We start from the raw sequence: 23,704 nt of genomic DNA, 5'->3' as shown, positions 1-23,704 counted from the left end.
TATGCCTCTCACCATTATCAACACCATAGGAGACCATGGGCAGCTTCATGGGCTCTCAGCCATGAAGCACATGCCATTTTCTTGTCAAAGCTACAAAAGAACCTGGCAGGCTTTGTCCCCCGAGTTGGGGAGCCTTGTTCTCACCCCCACAACAACTTTCTGCTTTCTTCTGTCAAGGGATGCATGAAAGAGGAAGCAGTTTCTTAGGAAGCCTCATGAACCCTCTTGTTCAAGCACACACAACTCTAGAGCTAGCATTATTAAAGAGCATTAGAAAATGCTGGCACACCTCAGCCAGCTAAGCTAAATGGACCAACAGGCAGTTTAACACCCAAAGTACAAGACATTTGCTTCATAACCTGATCCAGCTGAAACACCAAGACCACTTCAGGAACAGCTAGCCTTTGTCCATCATGTGTGGAGTTCAAAAGACATTTATGTATGTAGTTAGGAGAAACATATCTACTGACAAAAGATCCAATAAAATATGTACTATAAAAATATTTCCTCTGCAGTTTTACCCTGTTGTAGTAAACCTTATTTTAACTCTTATTTTTGCTTCCTCTGGTCTACTTTGTTTTGCAAACTATTTTTTATTATTTATTTTATTTATTATTATTTTGCAAGCTATTTTATAGTTTTACTATGTAAGCAAAAATGAACAACATCAGGAAAAAACAAATATTTGGGTACAAAGCTTCAGAATGTCAAACTAACATCTGGGATTCACATGCTTTAGATGTGCTAGTGTCCACTGAGCTATGCACACAGCAAAGATGCACAGCACAGCTGAACAGAAAAAAATAATTTTGCTCTCAAAGAAGAGCAAGTAGAAAAATCACATGCTTTGAAGAAGAAAACCCAGCAGTTCCTTCCCTTGCTGATTTACAGATAGTTCATGGTAATGGAGAATGTTGGATAAACAGATCTGAGGCATTGGAATGGTAGGCATAGGAAAGAGGTTAAAAGAGAGAAAGTAAGAATGTACAGCATAGGAAAGTCTTAACGGAAAGATATCAAAGATAACCTTACTCTGACTGGATACATAAAGTGCCTCAAATATCTGAATGGCACAATCATTTCATAGATTTACTGGGTTTACTCCCTGATTGCTAAAATGAAGAAAATCATCTGTGGGGGGGACTCTTACTGTCAGTACCATATCCTTCCCCCTCTAGCATCCTTTGCCAATTCTGATGGTTTTGCTTGTCTTCCAGTTAAATAACAATTCTAAATGTGGATTAAAGACTAAGTGTACCACAGAGAGTGCTCAGTCTCAATGCAGTCAAACGAAAAAGGTAAATATAAAGGTGACTCTTAGTAGAGGCTGGAGACAGAAGAACAAATAAATCTCACCAGATTTATTTTTTTTCCCTTTCATTTCTTATGTTTGAAAAACAACAGCAAGAGAGTTTGCCTGTAAATATTAATGACATTTGTAATTGGGGCAGGGCAGATAAGATTTGTATGTCAAGACAGCCTCTTTAGAATTTGCTGCTGGGAACATTCTACTGAAGTTAATGAAAAAAAAAAAAAAAACAAAACCAACAAAACACCAAACTTGAAAGTCACAGGAATCTCACAGGACAAAAGATCTGAATTCCAGTTACAGAATTATTTGAAAGCGTACACAAATTTACTTCTCAAATACATTACGTTTCTTTATCTTCCACAGGCTTAGAATCCAGGAAATTGTGTGTGTCAGAACTGGATGACTTGCCTTTTTCTTGCTTGATTCTTTTGAACTATTTCCATAGAAACTTTGGCTTCATACAATGGGATCGGTTCATCCAGCTGAGGCCTAAAATGGAACATGTCAGAAGTGTCTGGTGAGCATGCTCAGATCAACAGAAATATTGCAGGACTACTGCTATAGACTTTACTTTCACTATGTAAACTTTACTCCTTAAACAAAATAAAAGTTTTATAGCTTTGCTTGGGTTCACTAAAGAAGGGAAGAGCCCAAAAGCAAACAGAAAAGAGAAGTTAATGAAAAGAGATCCTTCTTAAGGGGTAAAAAAATAGGTGGCAGTGGTGAGGCTTTTGCTCAACAGCAATACAGTCATCGTGCACAGAGGTAAAGGATCTTCCATTCCTACTTTATTATGGGAGTCTTCACACATAGTGAAGCTGTTACTCTTCTCAGAGGAGTATTAGACCTATCATCTTCTACAGCCAAAACCATTTCTCAGTCAGAGATGTTGCTGAGCAGCTAGATACATGCGCTTCCTCCACCAAGAAAAGAATATGTGGCCTTTGTTAAATTCTGACATACAGCATAATCATGGGATTTACCCAACATCCTTGTGCGTTAGCTTGCTGTATTGCAAACAGAAATAGACCATAAACTGCTCCATAAAAACTGTGTGAGGCATCTTTTCCTGAGTATCCCCCTATAAATTTGCAGTATACTGCTGGCAAGAGTTATCTGCTCTAATACTGAATTTCATTAAAAGAAGAAAGAAAATAATAAAAAATCAAGTCACATCTCACCTGAAAATGCTACTTGATAATTTCTCCATTATATCTTCTAAGATGGGTAGCTAAGAGGACTGTCAAGGTAACAACGTATCTACAGATAAATCTTTCCATAATTGTGTATGCTGGCAAGAGCCCTGTATTGATACAAAACCAGCAGGACCAAGGCAAAAATTAAAGTTAACGTTAATGCCAATCTTTAGACAACCTTTATGCACTTGCTTATATATCAGAAGCCTCCTTTCCTGAAACAGTATACAGAAATGAAATGAAATATGGAAAATAAAATTTCAAAAAATAAGGCAAAAGTGTTAAGACTGACAAATGCAGCCTACACTAGTTCAAAGTTCATCAATCAGAATGGCAGCTGTGGGTTTTGTGTAGAATGAAGAGGACAGACTTTGGTACAGTTAACTATCCCTACTCATCATACAGACATCTGAGATGAAAATCAAAAGAAAGTTTGGAACACAGTGAGTCTGTAAATTCATGAAGCAGCACTGTGCATCTGTAAGGGATCTCTGAGTTAATGACTACCATTCATGGCAGAGCAACAGATGAGGCTGTATTTAGTCTTTATATGAAACTCAAAAATTAATGTCTCTTCCTTAATTTTTAGAGCAATCTGGTTAATATTTGAAGCTCAAGTTATTTTAAAAAGCAATCACCTTGTGTTTTCTTCAGATGTTATTAATGCCATATGCTCAAGAATTTCACAAGATACACAGATCCAAAAAAAAACCCAAACCTAAACCAGATTTTTCCTTTCAACTTTAAAGCCTGTTGTGATAAAATGTGCTGTTGTTATTAAAGATACCCCAGGAGACAACAGAAGAAATATTACTGTTTAGTCAGCTTACTTTTTATGTGGATAACTACTCAGTAAGTGTTCAACAAAAATACCAAACAATAAATCCATTCTTGATAACCTGCATCCTATAAATATTTGCTTAGTGTGCCTGACCTTGCCTAAGCAACTTTGCAGTTTAGTGGAGGAGGGGAGGATCTCCTCACAGTACAGTTAGCTGTTTCACAAATATAATGACTTAATCCTCACCTTCCTCTGCCGTTCTGCTAAACTGCAAAAGTGATTCAGCAGATCTCAGTCTGCAGTGCAGTAAAGAACAGGGAGGGTCCTTAAAGCCATAAACAGAAAAACCTCCCAGTACTTGAAGGGATCCACTCAAAACTGTCATGCCCAGTAGAAAGCTCAGAGTCCAGCTGCTAAGACCAAATGTAGGTAATGCATACTGCAAATGAAGGAGGCATTCCTTCATTTCCGTCAAGGAGGCATATGCCCACATCCACATCTTTGCTCAACAGATTTTATGTACATAACATTGCAAATACGGAAAAGCTTATGAAGACAAAATATTTTAACTTTTCCAGTTAAACTGCATTCAGATTTATGGATGATGCATTTACCGCCCAAAAGAACACAAAAAAATTAAAATAAAAAATGTCATATGCATAATATAAAAACTTACAGAATCAAATCTTAAACTAATGGGGTCAATCTTAAACCAAAATACTGCATTTTCTCCAGAATACATGTTTTCTATTTCAGCACTGCTTTTAATGGAGCGTGTGGAGACACACACTTAGAAGGAACGCAGAGGCTAGCTTAAAACATGACAGAATGTTACGTTTCAGTTACACTGTAAGCTTAACTGTGCTGACCTTTATGCCTGTCCTTATGTGACTTAGTAGAAGAAAATCTGTTAGTTGGTTTCTCGGTTGTATTTACATCCACTTGTATCAGCAGTCAGTATTCAAACGGACCATCGAAAGGATATAGAGATACTTCCCTTGCTGTACATTGGACAAGTTCCATATCTCATCATTCAGAAAGGAGACAGTGGCTCCTTTAAGAAACAAGGAATGGCTGTCTGGAGGATCCAGCTATAACAAATTAAAGAACAATGTTATTTAGTTATGTTTTCCTATACAAAAATAGAGGATAAATCGTTATTTTATACAGATGGTTAAAAAAAAGACCACAAACCACGCTTTGCCCATGCTTAAAACATAGCAAACTTGTGATATTAACAGCTTTAAATAATACTTTTCTGTTTGTCAAGCAGTTTAATACACTCAGCCAAACAAAACAGGTCACTTAAAATCTGTCAGTACAGCTAAGCCATTAACATAGCTTACTATTATCTCAGAGAAGACAACCCCAAAACTATCCCAAAAGAAAATAAAAAATGTTACTAGTGCTGTCTACTTCCCATTTTCTGGATGTGAAAATTTTCTTCAGTGAAAAGTGATGGTGTTACCACTGGAGAACCACTTGGCCATGACCGAAGCTCACAGACACTTCCATACATGTACTGTGGTACAAACTAACTTTCTGATGCAGTATCTTACCTGAAGATTTTTTTCTGTTGTAATCCAGTGTCCCCCGACACCAAGAAGAGTTATGATATCATGCTTATGAGGCAGCAACTGTGATTTTGAAGTTGATTCATCTTCAGCACTATATAATTTTACTGGGGAGGAGGGAAAGAACAAAGTTCATTTCAGCTCAGAAGAAAATTAGGTTCAGAATGAAACAGCCATCTCTTCCTATACTTAAAAACACATTATCTTGGGATTCTTTACAATCCTATGTCCTCAGATACAAAAGAGATGGAATAGATGCACACGAACACATCCAGTGAAAGACACTTGTCTGGAGCACCACTACAAATAGATTATGCTGTTAGTCACATGAGAATACCTGAGAAAGTAGTTGATTTAGGAAATTCAATATATATTTCTTTTAACACATTTCAGTGGAACTCTTAAGAAGTTCTTCAATTATTTCAGCTAAAAATAGTAACCAGAGATTTAAACTATTATGGCTGCTTCAGAATACAGGTTGACAGTACTGGTGACTATGGCATAATACTTGTATTAAAATAAGGTAGCATACACAGTGATGTCACAGCTCTACTCTTTAAACACATTTTTTTCCTTTTCAGTTTTAAATACAGGAAAAATTCAGACAAATTTAGCAGATGACTGACAGTATTAGATACTTCCTCTAGAGGGTGATGAGGAGATCTTGCTTAAGCAAACCTATTGAATAAAGATATGTACATGAAATTGCATGGGAACAAGCAAGTAAATGTAATTGTTTGAGGTGATGCAGCCTCCACCTAGATTACCTGGAAATTCTACTACTGCTACCACCACCACCACCACCTAATAGTGCTCTGAAGACCAGTTTTTCATCCGTTGCATACCTCCAGCATCCAGAACAATATCCACTCCCAGGCCACCTGTCTCTTCCAAGCAGCTCTCTGCCACATCAATCTTGCCATTTGACACATCTATCACACGAGCTAGAAAGAGCAGCACATTTGGTTAACAACAATAAAAATGCAGAGTTTAGATTCAGAGAAGAACAAAGTTTCTAGCTACTGAAAGTATTATAAATAAGTTTGCAGCCAAGTCAAAAAACCTTAAATAGCTATTAGCTTAATGCAGAAATCAAACTCACAAATCTGTTTAGGCCAAAAAGAATAAAGTATGCCATGACAAGAATTAGAAATCCTTCTGTAAATTCATTATTTGGTATGTTTTTCCAAAAGCACCTTCAAAAATAGCAAGTTCTGGAGTGACTAGCCATGTTATTGAAGCAAAAGAGTGGCCAAAAGCTAAGTAGGGACTTATTTCACATTTCCCAACTTTCAAATTTTCTGTCAAATAACCATAGCAGTAATGCTTTGGAAGAGTTTTCCGATCATTGCTTTCTTCCCTTACTCTCCATAAACCCCACCACTTCCTGCTCATCCCTCGCAGAGCTCTTCTCTTGCTTCCACATCACAGAGGGAAACAAAAACCTATTCTCTCTGGTATGGAACCCTGTCTCACAGTGCAAGTCAAAGCAAAAGAAATTCAGTCACTTGTGAGGCAATGACTTGACCTTTCTTAAGATTCCAGCTAGTCTTTTATTCTTATTATATCCATCTTTTCTTTAAAAGAACGCTTAGTAACCTCGTTATTTATCTCACAGCATGGATAAGCTCATTAATGTATTACTTTGTGCATGATGGTTTTAACCTCTAAATAGCCCTCTGGGTCATAAATATTTAGATAAAAGTATTTACATCTCTTCATGAAATATTTCTGAACTGAAAGTCACTAATACATTTTCTTCTCATATATCTGTGATACCATATTTATAGATGGTTATACAGATAAACCATGGAATCAGGGATAACTAAGGCAGAGAAGTAGCAGCTAAGGTTTTTAGGTCTTTAGTTTTGGTTTATAATTATAAGGTAAACCAAACATTTAGAAACTAAACAGGGCAAACACATCTTAGCAAAATGATAACTGAAACAATATCAAATTTGGAAGCTCATTTCCAAGGCACAATGAGTTAAACTCAAATTTGCAATCTTTACTTACCCACTAAAGGCTGCCGTATACCTTCTTGAACTTAGTCAAAAGGGTGAGAAGGAAGAAGAGAAGAAAAACGGCGAGAAACCAGTAATTGAGAAGAATATTACAAATACTCAGTTAATGCTTTGGGGCTTGTTTTTAATCACCCTTCCAAATAAATTATAAGACACTTTCAGATTTTTAGGTCAATCATTCAGTTTTTTCACTGAAGTCAAACTATCTGGCTAAAGAGAACAGACATGGCCATAATTTAATACAGATGTCACATTAATTTAGTAATGGTAGTCACATTTCCCATATGCAAATAAAACCCCACAATATCATTTTCTTATTAGTTTCCCGGTCAAGAAGTTAAAAAGCTTTTCTTAAAATGGCAATTTGACATGGTAAAAGGTTTCTGCAACTAATTTTACTTTCTAAGAATAATTCTGATTTACAGACTCAAAACCTGACTATCAAACCAAAAGGCACTAGTTTAATCAGTTTGACTATTTCCTGATTTCCATTTAGCAAATATTTTCAGTTTTATTACTTGAGTCAATACAGTAGTTTAAACTGTACTCATCAAAATCCTGTTCAATTTCCTTCCTAGCAAAAGGCTGTAATAATCTCTCTCCACTACGGAAAAGGCTGAGCAATAAATTATAATCTAATTTTCTATAATCCTTTGTCATTTATGCAAAATTTCTTGCAAGGAATTTTTAAATTACTTCCGTTTCTTCTTGAATAGCTTTTAAAGTAACATTATTCTGACCAGCAGAAAGGCTTTAATTTCTCTCCTCTTTCACTGTTGGTGACAAGTAGCAATAGCAGTATTTCCCCAATGTGCTACCAGTGCGCACTCTCACACAGTGAGATTTCAGCTACAGAGTTTAAAAACTGTCACACAAAAGATTTAAGATTTGCTATTTTGTTTGCTGAACAAGCTCAAGCCATGGAATCACTAAGGAGTTCTTACCAGAAATGTATCCACTGAAAGCTCAACAGTGGTTTCAAAGAAAAAAGAAAAAAAAAAGAACCAAACCAAAAACCCAACCAAATGAAAAAAAAAAAGGTGACCTAGGGAACAGAAGAAATAGGTGTGTGTGTATATACATATATATACATATTTTTCTTCTGTTTTCTAACTGAAACTCGTCATATTATTTACATAACATTCTCTCTCTAGTCTGAAATATGGGCATTAAAAGTTCAAAACTGCTTGTGATCCCCTCCTTCATAATATTATTATATTTACCCCAGAGATTACTGGAGAGATGTAAGGACCCCACCCTGTTGGCCTAAATATAAAATCCTTAAACACTAACAGGAACTTCTACTTCAGGCACTGGAATCATATTTATTAAAACCCAAAACAAAAAACCCTGAAATGCAAGAACAGTGAGTGGCTTTTTGCTTGCACACTCAAACTGTTTCTCCTTTTAATGCTGTACTCAGGTTATATCTCTTTATTTGGAGTAAAGATACAATTAACTTTTTTCCCCTAATATTTATGTTCCACAAACATTTGGAAAACTGCTAAATGAAACTTCTACTGTTATAGTGCAAGCATGTACATAAGCAATGTAAGCCATGGCCTCTTCACTGCAAGAGATGATTATTTCAGCCATTTTATGAAGCAGCTGGTTATTCTATACACTGGTAACTCAAACTGCTGCTCATTGACAACTGACATACACTTTCTAAAAGCTAAACAAAGAACCCAACACTAAAGAAGCACAAAACTGAAAAAGCCTCCACACACAGGCATTAGAAGCCAGCTTAGATACAGCTAGCTATGCTTGGGTTACTTTGAGCATTTATTTTGTATTAACATCCATAGAACTTAAAAACGCCAGCAAAAAGTAAGTAAGCCAAGCAACTCAAAGTCATATTCATATGTGCTGACAGGATTATAACAATAAAATTGCAAAGTCCTTTCTTAACTAATAAAGTTTCCATATCATTAGCAAGATACAACCCTAAATTACTAAAAAACAAAGTTTCAGGTCTTTTGTATTTACCCTTTCACCCTGCAACAGCTGGCATAACAAACCTCTACATAATAGCAGCATTCACAAAAATGCATTATGTTCTGATGCCTGTAATGTCTACTATTACAGTAAAAAAGAATTCTGAGATAAGAAAAGGAAAAACTAGCTTTTCAGAGGCTATAGAAAAATGTAGAGAAATAAGTCTTCCGGTTCTTAGAGGAAATTATGACATCCCCAACACAAAACTTTGCAGTTCCCTGTTGAAAACTGTTAAGGTCAGACAGCAAAAATGTCTTTCTCCCTGCTCTTGTGTAATAACCTCTGCACAGCACTCCATTTCCTGCTGCATTATCAGCACTCCAAAGCCACTACTGGAAGAGCTAAATACACACTTGGTAGGCTGGAAGTGAATCACTCCCCAACACTGCAGATGTGTGTGAACGTGCAGCCCCAGAATGCATTTGCACACTGTGTTGTCTCTGTGCTTCCACTGCCAGTTCTGTTCTTGGGAGCCAGAAAGGAATTAAAATTGACAAGAACTCTGTTCTCTCTGTGTCTAAAGAGCAGCTCTCTGGTTTATTTCATCCCTCTGTTAGCTTACTATTCTTGAGCCAGCAAGGCAGAACACAAGGACAATACTATGTGCACCTGCATATCAGCAATGCCTCATTTTAGTGAGTCACTAAGAAGAGAGGAGATTTGAAAACAGCTCTAATTTTCCATTTGGAAAGCAAAGATGCTCACATTATTAAGTGAAAAAAAAATTCCCACAAAGGAGAAAGGAGTCAGAAAGAGGGACAGCTAACCTTGATACTAACTTTTTAATCAGATCTCTTCTTAACCCATATATATTTTTATTGCTGCAACTGTAATGTACGTTGATGCGATAACTGACTACAGAATGTTTTCCCCCAGAAAATACCTTACAAGAGACACAGCTACTCTTTACATATGCTTCTTTGACTGGTAACAAAAGTCATACGCTGAAAAATAAACTTGGTGATTATACTGTGACAGCCTTTGCATTTTGAGGAGGCAATAATAGACACTGGTTTTAACCTTCTACAGAAAAGTTCATGGACTGCAATCAAACTGGACTTTGCAATGCCATCCTTTAAAGTGTCTGAATAAAGAAATACTCTACTTTCCTCCACTCTGCAGCATCGAAATAAGAAAAAGTCTGTTCAGGAAGGATGCCAGTAGCTTCGTATAGTCAAAATAGCACTGTTATTTTCAGGGACACCACCCTTCCCCTTCAAAATTAAGTATCAAATAGAAGAAATGGAAAAAGTCATAGATGAATACAAGTATTAATGTCTAATATGAAGCTCATTTAGGACACAGGAAAATGCAGAGACTTTGACTACCCTGTCATAACAGCTACTGTTATGACAGTACTTGAAACAAAGCTGCCACACAGCTTGATAAAATACTATTAGAAGTAATCTGAGTCTGATGAATACTGTATCTCAGGTACGGGATCGCATCTGAACTCTGGCTCAGATACGTAGATTACATAGTGCAATACTGGTGCTTTAGTAATGCTTTCTTCTTGCTCACAAGCAACCAGTTTATAAAGACTTCTGGAGTAGTTAGGCCAAAAGCCAGCACTCAAGCACTATAGAAAATTAGAAAAGACTGTCATTACAATTTAAGCGAAGAATAAAAATGCCATTAAATTCACCTAAACAAGAAATTAAATACCTATGGAGTACAGAATACATTTTAAAATTATTTCATTAGATTATTTATAATTTTGTGTTTCAGTTTGCAGCTACTTGAAATAAGTCTCTAGACTAAACGAAAAGTATTTTGAGACATTCTTCAGCATGAATTTTAGCACTGAAGAATATAACTTACCCACAGGAGGTCTGAGCCTCTCCAGGTGCTGCTTATCCTCAAGACTGTATGCAGTAGAGATTACTTTAGCTCCTCTGTGTTGTGCTAACTGAATAGCTATAGTACCGAATGGCTGCAGAACAAAAAAGTAGATGAATTTGTTTACAGCAACAATTTGATGCCATTTAAGGAAGATTATACTGCAAAGAACATTCAGGAGAGGATCCCAAAATTAACTTACTCTTTTAATAAAACAAATCTAAGCCAAGATTTTGAATATTCATAGATCTGCTTCTGTGCTAAATAAAGCTAAAAAAAAAAAAAGTCTTTTCATTGACTAGAAAGCTCTGAACAAACTTTTAGTAACTACTTCTCTTCTTCAACAGAGTATCTCAGGTTCCACTTTAACACAGGTATCATAGCTGCAATTGTAACTTGTAGCTTTGGGCTTGCTTGCTTGTTGAAGGAGGAAGTGCTACTAAGGAAAAAGCCCCAGACACATTTACATTATTGCATCTTGGCTGAGGCAAGCTCCACATCTTCATTAGCAATAAAGATTGCAGTAATGCAAAGGAAATTATTTATATCTAAGAGGAGTTAAAAAGCAGTGGGAAAGGACTAAAAAATTTAGGCACTTCCCTCCAGTTATACTTAAGGGCCTAAGGTAAAACTATGTCAATATAAAACACCAGAAAAGAACTACCTCTCTTCACTACCCACACAAAATGTAAAGGCCTATATTCTTGGCTCATTACCTTATGGGGGAGGGCCCTTCCTATTAATCCATTACATTAAGGGTGCTGCCAAGAGTAACATATAAGGCTTGATAAGTTTAGCACGTTGTAAGAAATCCAATTGTTCTGGTGATAAGGCAGTTATTTACAGCAGAGGTAATCTTTCTGTTCTGAAATTGTTATTATTGCACAGTCGTTACCTACACTTGCTCCATCCATTACAAGTACAGTTTTTCCAGGAGAGACTTGGGAAAGGTAGTGTAAAGCTGTGTATGCTCGGACACCATCACGGACAGTCCCAGCTGCTTCAACCCAACAGACTTTTTCTGGTTTATGAACTAAGTTTGGGAAAAAACAAACAAAAAACAGATGGGAAAAAAAAAGGAGCAAGTCTCTGATATTTCACTCAGTTATTTTTCAGACTTCATCAATTTCTAAAACATGAAAGAAAATTACACAAGTCAAATCATCTACAGATGTAATTACGATTATTTCACAAAGGCAATATTCCAATATTGTGACTCATCGCAGTCTTAGGTCAGCTACATGGAGTCGAAGTGGAAAAAGGCAATTATTATTCCATGAATAACCAGTTTGCTTTTGCAGCACTTGTGTGAGGAAGTTCAGATACAAGCACAGTACTTAAACAGAAAAAAAGAGAGATGTGTACTTCCTACTATAACCTCCCGATAGTAGTGATCTGAGGAGCTCTTTTTTCTGTCAGAGTTATTTTTGTGAAAACATAAAATGCAATTTCCAATCAATGAGTTCCTAATTCTTGTTCTCTGTAGGTTACGATCTACTTCATAATCCATTGGTACAAAGAGCTTATGCAGGTTATAACATATTTTAAGAGAGATAAAGGTCAAGATAACATTCTTTTTCATTTCTGCTTTCTGTTGTCTCTACCTACAAGATGCTTCAAAATTTTCCTATTCTATCGACATGCTTACAAGGAAGGTAATGTTAATGAAGTACTCTATTAAATAGAAATCACAAGTTCAAACACTATTTTCCATGTAAGCAATTTACATGATTTAGCAAAGACTTTAATGCTAAGCTACAAATCATCATAGCCCAGCTGAGAGTCTGGCACAGAACTGAACTAAGTAATGTCAGTCCTCTTGAGGGACACTACAAAGAAAATAGTGGAAAGGTTTGGTCTGTCACTTTAAACATAACAATTGACTGGACTAGCATGAATCAGGGAAGCTATAAAACAACATGAGCAATGTGATCACCTGGGATCATTTATCAGTGTGTTGGAAAAGAGTTCTACAGATCATCACCAGCATCATCACTTTTTGTGCCAGTGCATTCTATTTAGCATGAAGTAAACTACTGGAGATAATATAAAATCAGAAATATTTTCTGCCTATAGTAACTGTGCCTATAGATATGGCAGCAGAGACCTCTAGATTTCATTTTGCTTGATTTGTACTTTTAAGTGTTAGCAAGAGTAAACCTTGTTTATTTCTGTCTCTGTAAGTTCATGATTATTTTGCAGAAGCTGTCAATAGCCAGTTAGGAGGATTTCATCTTCAAACAAGACAACATAAATAATACTTCTTTGCCTCTCACATATAGGTTAAAAAACCATGGACAGCATATTTTACCATATTTTATGCACTAAATGTAGGGATTCTGATTTGGTATAAACAAATTTAGAGGAATCACCTTTAATTACACAGGTTGAATTCATGGACAAGCACAAAAACACAAACTAATCTGAGTAAAGACTAGCTTGTTCAAAGCAACACAACAAACTGTTGGGAAAAGCACAGAGATTCCCAAATTTAGTATTCTACACGTTAGATCTAGCACTTTATGCCCAGAAAGGGGAAACTGGAAACTCACAATAACTGTAAAAAGTGTTTCAATGCTAGGATTTCCCTGATCCTCATTACCTGAAAATTCCTTTCTCCACCTTCTAGTCTGCTAATTTTATCCCATTTGTTAGTCCAGTCACAGCTGATATTCTTGGACTGGGTCAAAGTGAGGAAAAAAGCAAATGTCTCCTTACTTAATTTTGTGACAGATGAGGTGAAGAAAAAGTAGAAAGACAATGGAGCAACAAAAAGGGAAATTACAAGAGGGGTAACAAAAAAAAAAGGCAGCTTTTGTGGTTTGATTTAAGGCAAAACATTAACCCATTCAATCTCAACAGCAAAGAAAAATCTCTTGAGAGTACATCCTATACAAAGTTTCTATGAACAGGTGGAGTAGACACAATGTCTGAATGTTGCTATACAGAACTACTTTGCCCATAGCTCCAAGTTAATTAGCTTCTATTAGAAAAGCTAAACTGAAGTCTAAAGATACAGTAAATATAAATATTAGCAAGATACATGAACAACTTACCCAAATAATGCTCATGAACTAGAATAACTTCACAAAGACCAGACTCTTCAGAATCCAGGGGCAAAATTCCTGAAAAAAAAATGAACATAGACCTTAAACTAAGCATACATTGTAACTAAAACAAGCTTTGACTGAAACTGCCAGTCCTGCTTGGGCTGTGGTTCTGTTGCCCTCCTGTCAGGTTTTATAACAGGTTAAGAAAACTTGCAAGGTAATAGCCTATCATCTCTATGGGTGCAGTGCACAAGATGGTTCCAGATGTGCTCCAAGCAGCATTTTGGGGTTGGGAAGAGACAGAATGGGGACACTACCAAGTTCTATTTGCATGCTACTGGCATGCTTCATTTTTGTCAAGTCATGACTGAGCCCACTTCACACTGCTCTCACTCTGATGAGCGCTCCTATTTCTACTCTGGGCCATGGCCGACAAAGAATAAAACCAAGCTCTGTATTGCAGATAGGCACCAACCAAGCCACATTGCAGATACCTCTACACTTCCATCCTGATGCCTGTACATGTGTTGTTGGCAAAGGCAGCAAAAAAGGGACAGAAAGAAGCAGAGGAAGAACAAGCAAGAATGCATGAGTGTAAGTTTTAAAAAGCTGGAATAGAAAAGAGGAACTGAAAGAAAAAAAAAAAAAGAAATCCATCCTGGTCATAAATGCACTGGCCAAAGGAGGAGATTCATGAACAGTAGGTTCTGGCATTCATTCAGTCTTCTGAAATATACATACCCTCTATCCTTGGTAAAACCAGTATTTTATTCCCTCTTCTTACACTCCATTTAGACCAAAGCAAGGGCTTTTGCATAAAATCCTCAGCAAATTTGGCTGCTATTTCCAGGCTTTCACAATTCCCATTAAAAATGGTTACCCTACAGTAACAGATGTATACAGCTTGTATATGTCTGCTGATCTTTCAAGGGTTTATCTATAGAACAAAAATAATATCAAGTCTAAAGTAGCTATCTATACCAGCTATTGTGCAATTAGGAAATAATGCAAGAAGGGCAAGAATCTCAGAACAGAACATACTTTCTTACAACATCACTATTGATTCTGTCTTACTTTCATAATTTAGGTCATTCTCTAATCCTTCAATTTAGCATACAAAATATAAACCTGTGAAAAAATGTCTTAAGAAATATCTCTTCTATCCTAAAGCATCATTCAGTTTTTGATGGTTAATACAATATTTCAAATGTTAAGAAAAATCTCCTTATAGTAAACGAAAGTAGCCTTGGCACTTGAACTAGTTTGCTTTCTAACATCTTACTATAGAAAAAGCAAATCAGAATGAATAATCCATGAAGAGATTCCTTTTCTTGACAGTCACAAAAGTTCAGGAACAAGTCATATTGTCTCTTAACATTCAAGACAGCCTCCAAGGAGTCATTATACATTGCTGTAAATTCACACTGATTTTAGGGTCTCTAAAACCATTCACAAAAACGTGACCCTTATACTAAGGGAAAGACAGGACATCTTACGAACTGTCCTCTCAGTGCTTACAGAAGCTCCAACATATATGTTACACGCATCAAGCATTTGCACAAATGAAAAATTAGATTTTTCATCTTACCTGCCAGAAATACTCCACAGAGTGTAGGGCTTTCATGCATTGATTATTTATGCATTCAAGAATGAGGCATCTGGAAGAACTGATGAGCAAGCGGCTAGCCACCACCAAATCTAAGTAGGTATTTTTATATTTAGGTTCATGTCTCCAAGTATTTGTGGCCAATTTAACTCTCAGAATATTTTTGCCTACACTTATTTTAATGAGGAAAAAGGCATAATTGATTGCTAAAAGATTCTGAGAATAACAAAGAAAACTGACTGTAACTTTGAAAGGAAGTCAAGAATGTATCTCAAAACAAAAGATTTTTGGCTGGTCCAAGGTTTTACTACTGTACTTTTTCTTAATCAAAGAAATGATTATGTATAAGATAATACATTACATAGACAAAGAAATCTCCCCTGGCAAATTAAAGAAGGATCAGAAAACCTCAAAAATGAGAAACAATTCACAGTATGATTTTAGGAATAGATTTAATACACCAGGAAACTCCAGCAAGCACAGAACTATTCTTGCACAAAAAAATAAGAGATTCATAACAAAAAATAAGAGATTCATAACAGCAGTAATATGGTAATATGGTTCTTATTTAAACTCAGTAAGGAATATATACCAGGACTGTACCCTTTGATAAAAGGACAAGCTTTTTTTTCGTAAAATTCAAGTAGAAATACTTTCCTGACAGTTGGGTATTTTGGGACTGTTTCACATTATTAAACACACAGCTAAGCAGACCATTTGGCAATAACTCACTTTCTTTTAGATCTGCTCACTCATTAACTACATATAAACTCAGAGCAATAGTACCTGGGAAGTGTGCTCATTAGGAGAGATTTACCATAATAGAAATGTTTCGCTCTTATTTTTTGTCTATACTGGATTCATAAGGTTGAACCGCTGTTTGAAAGAAATGCCATGGGATTTCAGTATTTAAAAAAGTATGTTTTCTTTCTTTTTAGGGCTAAAAATACATAATGCTCTTTTCTTCATCTTCTTATTTCCCCATGTGTAATTCTGACTTTTCTGTACCTGCATTCACAAGCATTCGGTATTTAAGAATAAAAAAAATGGACAATGGAAGTCTCAGACAAAATGAATCTGCTTCTTTCATGACCCAAGTAGATATGCTGTTCTCTTAATGTGAGATTCAGTCTAAAGTAGCTCAGCTGATTCAAGCTACTTATTCTATATTTGAACTAACAAGAATGGAACAAAGTTCTAAATCACAAAAAAGCCCAACCCTCCCACAGCCACTCTGGAGGTCACTTATGACCTCTCAGGTCCACAGACATATTTTCAGAAGTTTTCTCTTTTTCCCTCGTTACTTACTGAAACTGTGGTCCTTCAGCTGCAACAGAAGGTGATTGAAACACAAATACTATTTAAAAATATTCAACAGATGCAGCATATCTCAGTGAGATATTTAACCAAATGAGCAATACTGTTCACGATAATGATACTATTCATAGTTCAAAGTTAATTCATATGCAAGACCAGAAAATGCCTTACCATAACTGTTCTACTTCATTACACAAAGCAAAGCCTCTTCTGTATATCATAAATGGAATATTAATTCCCAAGTGTAAGGATTATACCTTTTGTAGTGAATAAATAGTAACAACCACACATCTTATTCCATTAAATTTAAGCTAATGATGTGAAGGGTCTGACAAATTTTGACCAGGAAAAGCCCTAAACACTTTCAGTCTGATTTTTTACCTGGAAGTTTGTTTAAACAACAAACAAAAAAAGTACAGCAACTACCACTTGCCTTTCTGATGGGCTTCTCTGACAATAGTGTTATAGCAGGATCATAAAAGCACTGATTCCCTGTGGTTAAGTTAGAGGAGAAACAAGTGCTTTCTAGAACTCCACCAAGCAGTAAAAATGAAGGGTCTGGAAAATGAACAGCTTGAATCAGTGCTTCTTTTTAAATGTGGTCCTGAGTATGTGCATTGCTTTTGGCAACTCAGAAAATCCAGCAGAACTGGTGAACCTACTTGCATGTTTAAGCTAGGACCACTCTTGATTTCTTTATTCAAACAGAAATTGACATGACTTAGAAGAAACTGAACAGTCTTCAGTACACTTGAAGAAAAGATTCATCATTAGCAGTTAAAATTGTATTTTTACATCATTCCTAAGAAGCCAGGTAATACAAGTCTGGACTTTGCATGACTGTTTATATTACTGGTGACTGAAGCAGGACCATGACTGACTGCATTAGCCAGGGACCTGAACTTCCAGCCTTATAACTAAAAAGCTTCCTTAACAGAATGCTTTTAGAATAGAATTCTCATTCAGAAGAGTTTATTCATGTGACACTAGTAGAATCTTTGAAACTATATGTGTAGTTGTAGCTTAAGCAATGATTATAACCTCAGCCATTCATTATCAAGATTACTGTGCTAGCTGATAAGGCAAAAAAGCATTAACTTACCCACAACTTCATCATCAGGCTGAAAAAAGGTCACCTTTCTTCCAACTCACGAAGAATATATGAAAGGAGGGAGGAAGGCATGAAGAGAAATGTTTATAGATGAAACTGAACATGCATTTGAAAGCACTGTTTATCACTAGCTCACAAACCTAAAAATATACCCTGCTAGTGACTTTTTTTTTCCTATTAAATGTGCACATACCAAACCCAAATGTTTAATTCACTACAGTCTGGCACCCCATCCACAAACAGTTACATGCAAGCACACACACGTACACGTTTTTGAAAGATCCAGGCTTTAAACTACACATCAAAGGTGGCTATGCCAGTGAAACACTGCCGAAATTCCTGAATGTTACTTTGTCTTCACTATTCCAAGGAATGATTTTTATAAATAAAGATTGCTATAGCTTGTGTGGGGGACATCTTAAAATCTCTGTACATTTTATTTAGAAAGCTCACATGCACTTTTTTTCTTTTTAATTGGTATGCAGGAATTAAAATTCAGGTTTTTTTTCCTTACTTTCATTTAAGGATCATTACTGACTTGGGGGAAGCCTCATGAAGAAAGCATGAAGTTCCTACTGTTACAGGAGTATCATACAAACAATGTTTATTTGTTCTGGATTATCAGACCTTAATTCTTGCTCCATATCCCCACAAGGCAATTATACAAACTCACCTTCCAATACAACTCCAGAAATTTCTCGACCAACAGGTAGAAGCTCCTTCTGCAGCTTAATTTCTGATAAAAGCTAAATGAAAATAATGGTTACAACATTCTTAGTAAGGCTTGAAATTGGCATATTTATTACCATCTTGCAGTGTCTGGTATTCACAGTAAGGAAGTTGGGCCATTACCAAAATGTTGTCTGGGGGAAGAAAGTATACACATTCCTCATTCAATATTAAAACCTTTGCACTGATTTTCTGAATTTAAATTTAGAAGCATATAAAAAAAACCAACCCAGAGATTTATTAACAAGCAAGCCAAACTGTGACTTAAAGTCAGTATGCAAAGGATGATAAAAGGGATTTACTGTAAGAGAACTCATAAATGACAACTGATCTTTCTCCATAAATTAGGAACTAAATTACAGGTTCTTTTTATTTAGAGAGATATAAAAGACATGTATGCAAGAATACCACATCAATCCTGTGCCCTCTTTCTCAGCAGTAAAGCCATATCCTCAGATGGCATAAATGGAATTGTGCCCATTATCAGCCAGGGCCCTGGCTAAGATCTTCAGTGGAAACTGTAAACACCTCTAGCTTTTTAAAAAAATATAAATAAGCAAATACCTTTGTATCTATCCAGCTCAGTGCACAGGCTCTAACTTGTATTTTCACTTCATTGTCTCTTGTAGGAGGAAGGTTTTCCTAGGACAAATTTACAGATGTTACATTATACAACGCAACATGAATGTGCTCGTAGGATTTTCTCAAGCTCTTGAAAGCACTTTTCCACAGAGTCTTTGTTTTAGATTGTTTTGTAGTGAGAACAAGAATTTATCTTTTTTTTTCTCAATTAAAATAGAACTTATACCACAACGGATTTACAACACCATTTTGAGTACACAGAATCATGGAATGGTTTGGGCTGGAAGGGACCTTAAAAGTCATCCAATTCCAACCCCCTGCCATGGGTTTGGAACACACAGAAAAGTGTTCAGCCAGTGAAGCCTCCCCTATGTATTTCAACTTTTGGTTTGAGGATTAATATATGAAATTATTTGAAGTAGCTGAATACTGCTAATTTAAAGTATTTCATTAGCCAAGTTGAGTTCTGGACTGCGGACTGCATACTGCTGTCGAAGAGCCATGTCAGGTCCTGGAGGCAAAATCATGTTATTTCCATGTTACACTGTAGTCTTCAGTGTAGACATCTGTTGAAGCTAAACAGTTAAACCACCAGAAAGTCAGGAGAGTGCTTTGTTTCTGCTTCTGAAGTTAAGATGTATTAAGTGTTTAAGATTTCTTTGATTTTTTTTTAACTCTTCCAAAGAAACAGCTGTTGCTTTTCTCCCAGGCTTAGCAACATGAACAGTAACTTCTATCCAAGGAATACTGAGCTGAACTTTTTCTCACCCCAGCTGAGTTAAACACATGCTGTTCCTTTAAAACTGCAAGGCATTTTGCCAGACTGACCTCCTGCTTCTGGAACAAACCAAAATGGGTTCTCACTCTTCATTCCACAAAGCAGAAAAGCCAGAAAAAAAGCCAACAGAAAAAAATGTTGAACTATACAAATACACATCTCTGGTAAAAAAAACAAAACAAAACAAAACAAAACCAAAACAACAACCAAACCAACCAAACAAATAAAAAAAAATCCAAAACCCAACCCAACAAAAACAAAAAAAACACCGTCAAAAAACAAAACCAAACCAACAATCCCATACCCCAAGCCCCAGACCAAAACCTCACAGGACTTAGAATTTAAAGGACTTGTGTAATTTATGTAAATATAAGGTTATATTGTCTTTTGGACCTATGCTTTTGGTAGAATGCACATAATAAAACTGTTTTTCTTTATAAAAGAATACAAGTCTTAAGAACAAAAGGAGCTAATGTAATGTCTGTGCTGTTAACTGGCTCCTGCCTTCGTAACTATATCATTATTTAATTTATGGTGCTTGGTTAATTTAGCAATTAACCAAGCCCCATATAAGGAAGGTTTGCTATGGAAGCTCTTTATGCAAGATACTGACTTTTTGTTATCCACCGTCTGTTCTTCTAAAGTCTCCTCAGTCAACTAGCTTTCCTATTTCTTGCTTTTGTCAGTATTTATTTGTATCTACAATGAGGATTCCATAGTGCTGGTCATTACACAGACACATGCAGAATCAATTCCTCTCTGAAGAGATTTAGATAGGCAAGTAGGCAGCCAAAGTCTATGCACATGAATGCAGTTTCAGGATCTGTTTTAGCTTACCAAAGACTGTACCAGAGCTGTCTGGCTCACTTGTTGCCAACATCTACATATTCCTATCCCCTCCTTTGTGTTGGACCTAGCAATCATGGAGCCATAATGATATGAACTTGTAAGAGGTACCTGATCCATCTTACCTTACAGCTCCATGACTCATAAAACCATTACAAGGAAGAGAATGAAAATATGCTGCTAAAAGATGAACATTTTTTTCAGCAAAAGGACAATTCTATAATCAGTTTAAGTAGATCTAAAACTGCTCCATCAAATCTTGCTTATATCAAAATTACCCATCTAATTGCATCCTTCTCTTCAGGCAGTTTATTAGATGAGCTTCACTACTGGGACTTTACAGACTGCTTGAGCAAGATTCTCACCAGTGCTGTATTGTTTCATTTTCATTTATGGCTCATAGGTATATTTAGGTATCGATATTAAACAGGTATACATAGGTATCTATAGTAATTTATTTTGTACCTATATTAAAGAATACAGGTTCACATCCTTAAAACCATGTAAGAGTTTTTTCTACTGTTCAGACACCCACACTGCATCAATATATACTCACTGACATCCTATTTTAGGCTTATGCCACAGCTCATGTATACCCACGTCCCCAGTTAATGGCTACAACAAACTGACAAAGACCCTTAGCACAACAGTTTCAGCTAAATTTGACAGAAAAATAATTACCTTCTTGTTCTTTCTTTCAGTTGTGGGAAATAGGTAGGTTAGACAAAAGAGACTTATTGATGCCTCTGAGAATAAGGAGGCACCGTGATCTCAATCCTCACTAAAGGCAAAGCACTTGCAAGAAGAAAGTAACAGTAGGAACACTCCAAACACAATAGTTTTCTCAAGTTATAATTCTATTTTTTCAGTGATCAGAAAATCCAACCAGGAGATCGGAAACCATATGAAGCCAGGGTACATTTGCTACACCTGCAAAACTTGTTCTTAAAATATGGACACCAATACTGCAAGAAATCTAGCACTGGTCTTGCCAAGTGCTACATGATGATGGCAAAATACACCTCCCCTACTTTCATTTACCTGTAAGGTAAATTTTGCCTGTAGGTGCAAAGATTACACCAGTTCTTTTTTAAGTCTACGGAAGAATTAGCTGTTACAATTCCCTTGTGGTATTCAGCCACACTCACTTCTTCCACTGAATGATTAATAGCACTATTATGATCAAAACTCACTCTTTCCTGGAAGACAAATGTAATTTCTTCTCCAGGTGAATTCTGCTGACCATACAAGGCCTTCATAGTGATCTAAAAAAAGATACAGCAACCAAACTGTAACACATTTGGTATCTATAAGGCAAACAGGTTACTAAAGCTTTATATTACTATATAAGCAGAATAGTGATTGTTTGTAAGCAACACAGGGCGCTGTATTCCTTCGAATAGGTAAGATCTAAACCAGATCAACAGACAAAGCAAAATATATGCTGTTACATGCAACAGGTTACATCCGTATTGTTGACCATAATACAGCAAATCTTAGGGTCTGAGGATCTACAGCAAAAGGCAATGAATGATACACAGGATTTAAGAACTAGTGGTCCAACGCAGTAGATCAGTTGGTTGCCACGGAGGTTAGAAGGCATACAATTTGACTAGCTCAGACAAAGGCAATGCAAAGAATAATATAACCAGCAGGAATATGGGGACCTTTATGTATAACTTCACTAAAAATCACAACTTGGGGTTTAGGTCTCCTCTCCCAAGTTGGCATGTGTTGTCCTCAACAAACAAGAACCTTCTGGAGAGGAAAGCAAAACAAAACAAAACAAAAAAACAAAGTAAGAAGAAGAGGTCTCCAAGTTAAAGGAAACATAAAAGCAGAGACCAGAGAAGCAGAAAACCACACAGCCATTACATTCCTTCTGGCAGCACTAGCACTTCGGGGGATGACCAATGTTGAGGAGACTGCCCCAAGCACCTCGCCTTTAAGGAGAGCAGCGCCGCAGCCGGGACTCGGCACAGCCCCCTCCTGCCCCTCAAGGAGCCCTGGGCTCTGCAGTGCTGGACCATTTCGCCTGGTTCCCGGAGCGCTGCGGGCCCAGCACCTCCAGATTCCCTGAGGGCAACCGCCGAACTGCACCCGCTTCCCTTAGTGCTACCGGCCACGCAGCCACCGTTTTCCCGGTGCTTTACCACACCGCAGAACAGCTCGGCGACAGGGGGAGAGCCAACGCCCCAGCAGCGCCCGCCTCTGTCTCCGCAGCGCCCATCGAGACGACACTAACCCCAGGTGGGATACCCAGCCTCCCTCGCCTCGGGTTCTACAGCGGAAACAGCCCCCGGGGCCGCGACAACACACCAACAGCCCCGCAGCAACGCCGCCACTCCGCGGCCCGCGGTTGCCATGACAAACCGTTACTTCCGCCGCGCTCCCACCTCGGCGCCCTCCAGCGAACACAAGCACGGCCCCCACACCCCGCCATCCACAGAGCTCCTACGTGAGCTCATGACTGGAAGCTGCTGCCGCCAATCAACAGAAAACTGGGAATAGGATTGGATACAGCGGCTGTCACTCGTTACAAGAGGCGGCATCAAACACCCTCTTTCCCGCCCCGGCTGTGCATGAGACTACGAGGCCCAGCAGGCTGCGCGGCGCTTCCCTCCTTCCCTCCCTCCCTCCCCGCGGTGGAGTAGAACGTCCAGCGGCTGCCCTGTGTGAGCTCCTGGGAGCAGGGCAGAAAGCCGGGACACAGCCCCTGGGAAGGGCTGAAGAGTGTTAGAAATATCGTCTTGCGTTACCGCTATGGTAAATAAAGGAGGCACCCGCCCCTGCAGGCGCGTCTCGCCAGAGGCGAGGAGGAAGCCCCTTCTCCTTCATTACCCCCCACGCTCCGGCTCCTTTCCCTGCGCGCTGACCCCTCTCTGGGCAACGAGCCCGGATTGGCTGGAGAAGGCCGCGTCCCCGCGGTGCTCCAGGCCTCTGATTGGCGATATCCTCTTG

At 37.5% G+C, this 23,704-nt stretch overlaps 1 protein-coding gene across 6 annotated transcripts; it reads right to left on the bottom strand.

Moving 5' to 3' along the window:
• Positions 1–1,527: 1,527 nt before the first annotated feature.
• Positions 1,528–23,687, bottom strand: CRYZL1 (crystallin zeta like 1). Of its 6 annotated transcripts, none has more exons than XM_031051478.1 (13): positions 23,585–23,687; positions 21,937–22,008; positions 19,102–19,179; positions 18,482–18,554; positions 17,800–17,844; positions 13,781–13,849; positions 11,624–11,757; positions 10,707–10,818; positions 5,709–5,807; positions 4,849–4,970; positions 4,275–4,380; positions 2,494–2,539; positions 1,528–1,801 (listed from the first exon to the last, which is right to left on the bottom strand). In XM_031051478.1, the coding sequence occupies exons 2-13, from the start codon at positions 22,000–22,002 to the stop codon at positions 1,702–1,704; spliced, it is 1,050 nt and encodes a 349-aa protein (XP_030907338.1). In that variant the 5' UTR covers positions 22,003–22,008; positions 23,585–23,687; the 3' UTR covers positions 1,528–1,701. The 6 variants fall into 6 exon arrangements, with proteins under 6 accessions (XP_030907338.1, XP_030907341.1, XP_030907342.1 ...); XM_031051481.1 differs by lacking the exon at positions 23,585–23,687 and adding an exon at positions 23,140–23,190; XM_031051482.1 differs by lacking the exon at positions 23,585–23,687 and adding an exon at positions 23,117–23,189 and having other exon boundaries at positions 2,494–2,543.
• Positions 23,688–23,704: the final 17 nt, after the last annotated feature.

This window comes from Melopsittacus undulatus, chromosome 2 (assembly GCF_012275295.1).
Source record: "Melopsittacus undulatus isolate bMelUnd1 chromosome 2, bMelUnd1.mat.Z, whole genome shotgun sequence".
In the NCBI taxonomy this organism is placed as follows: Eukaryota; Metazoa; Chordata; class Aves; order Psittaciformes; family Psittaculidae; genus Melopsittacus; species Melopsittacus undulatus.
Note: the sequence above shows the minus strand (reverse complement) of the source record. Positions and strands in the feature narration are given on the sequence as shown.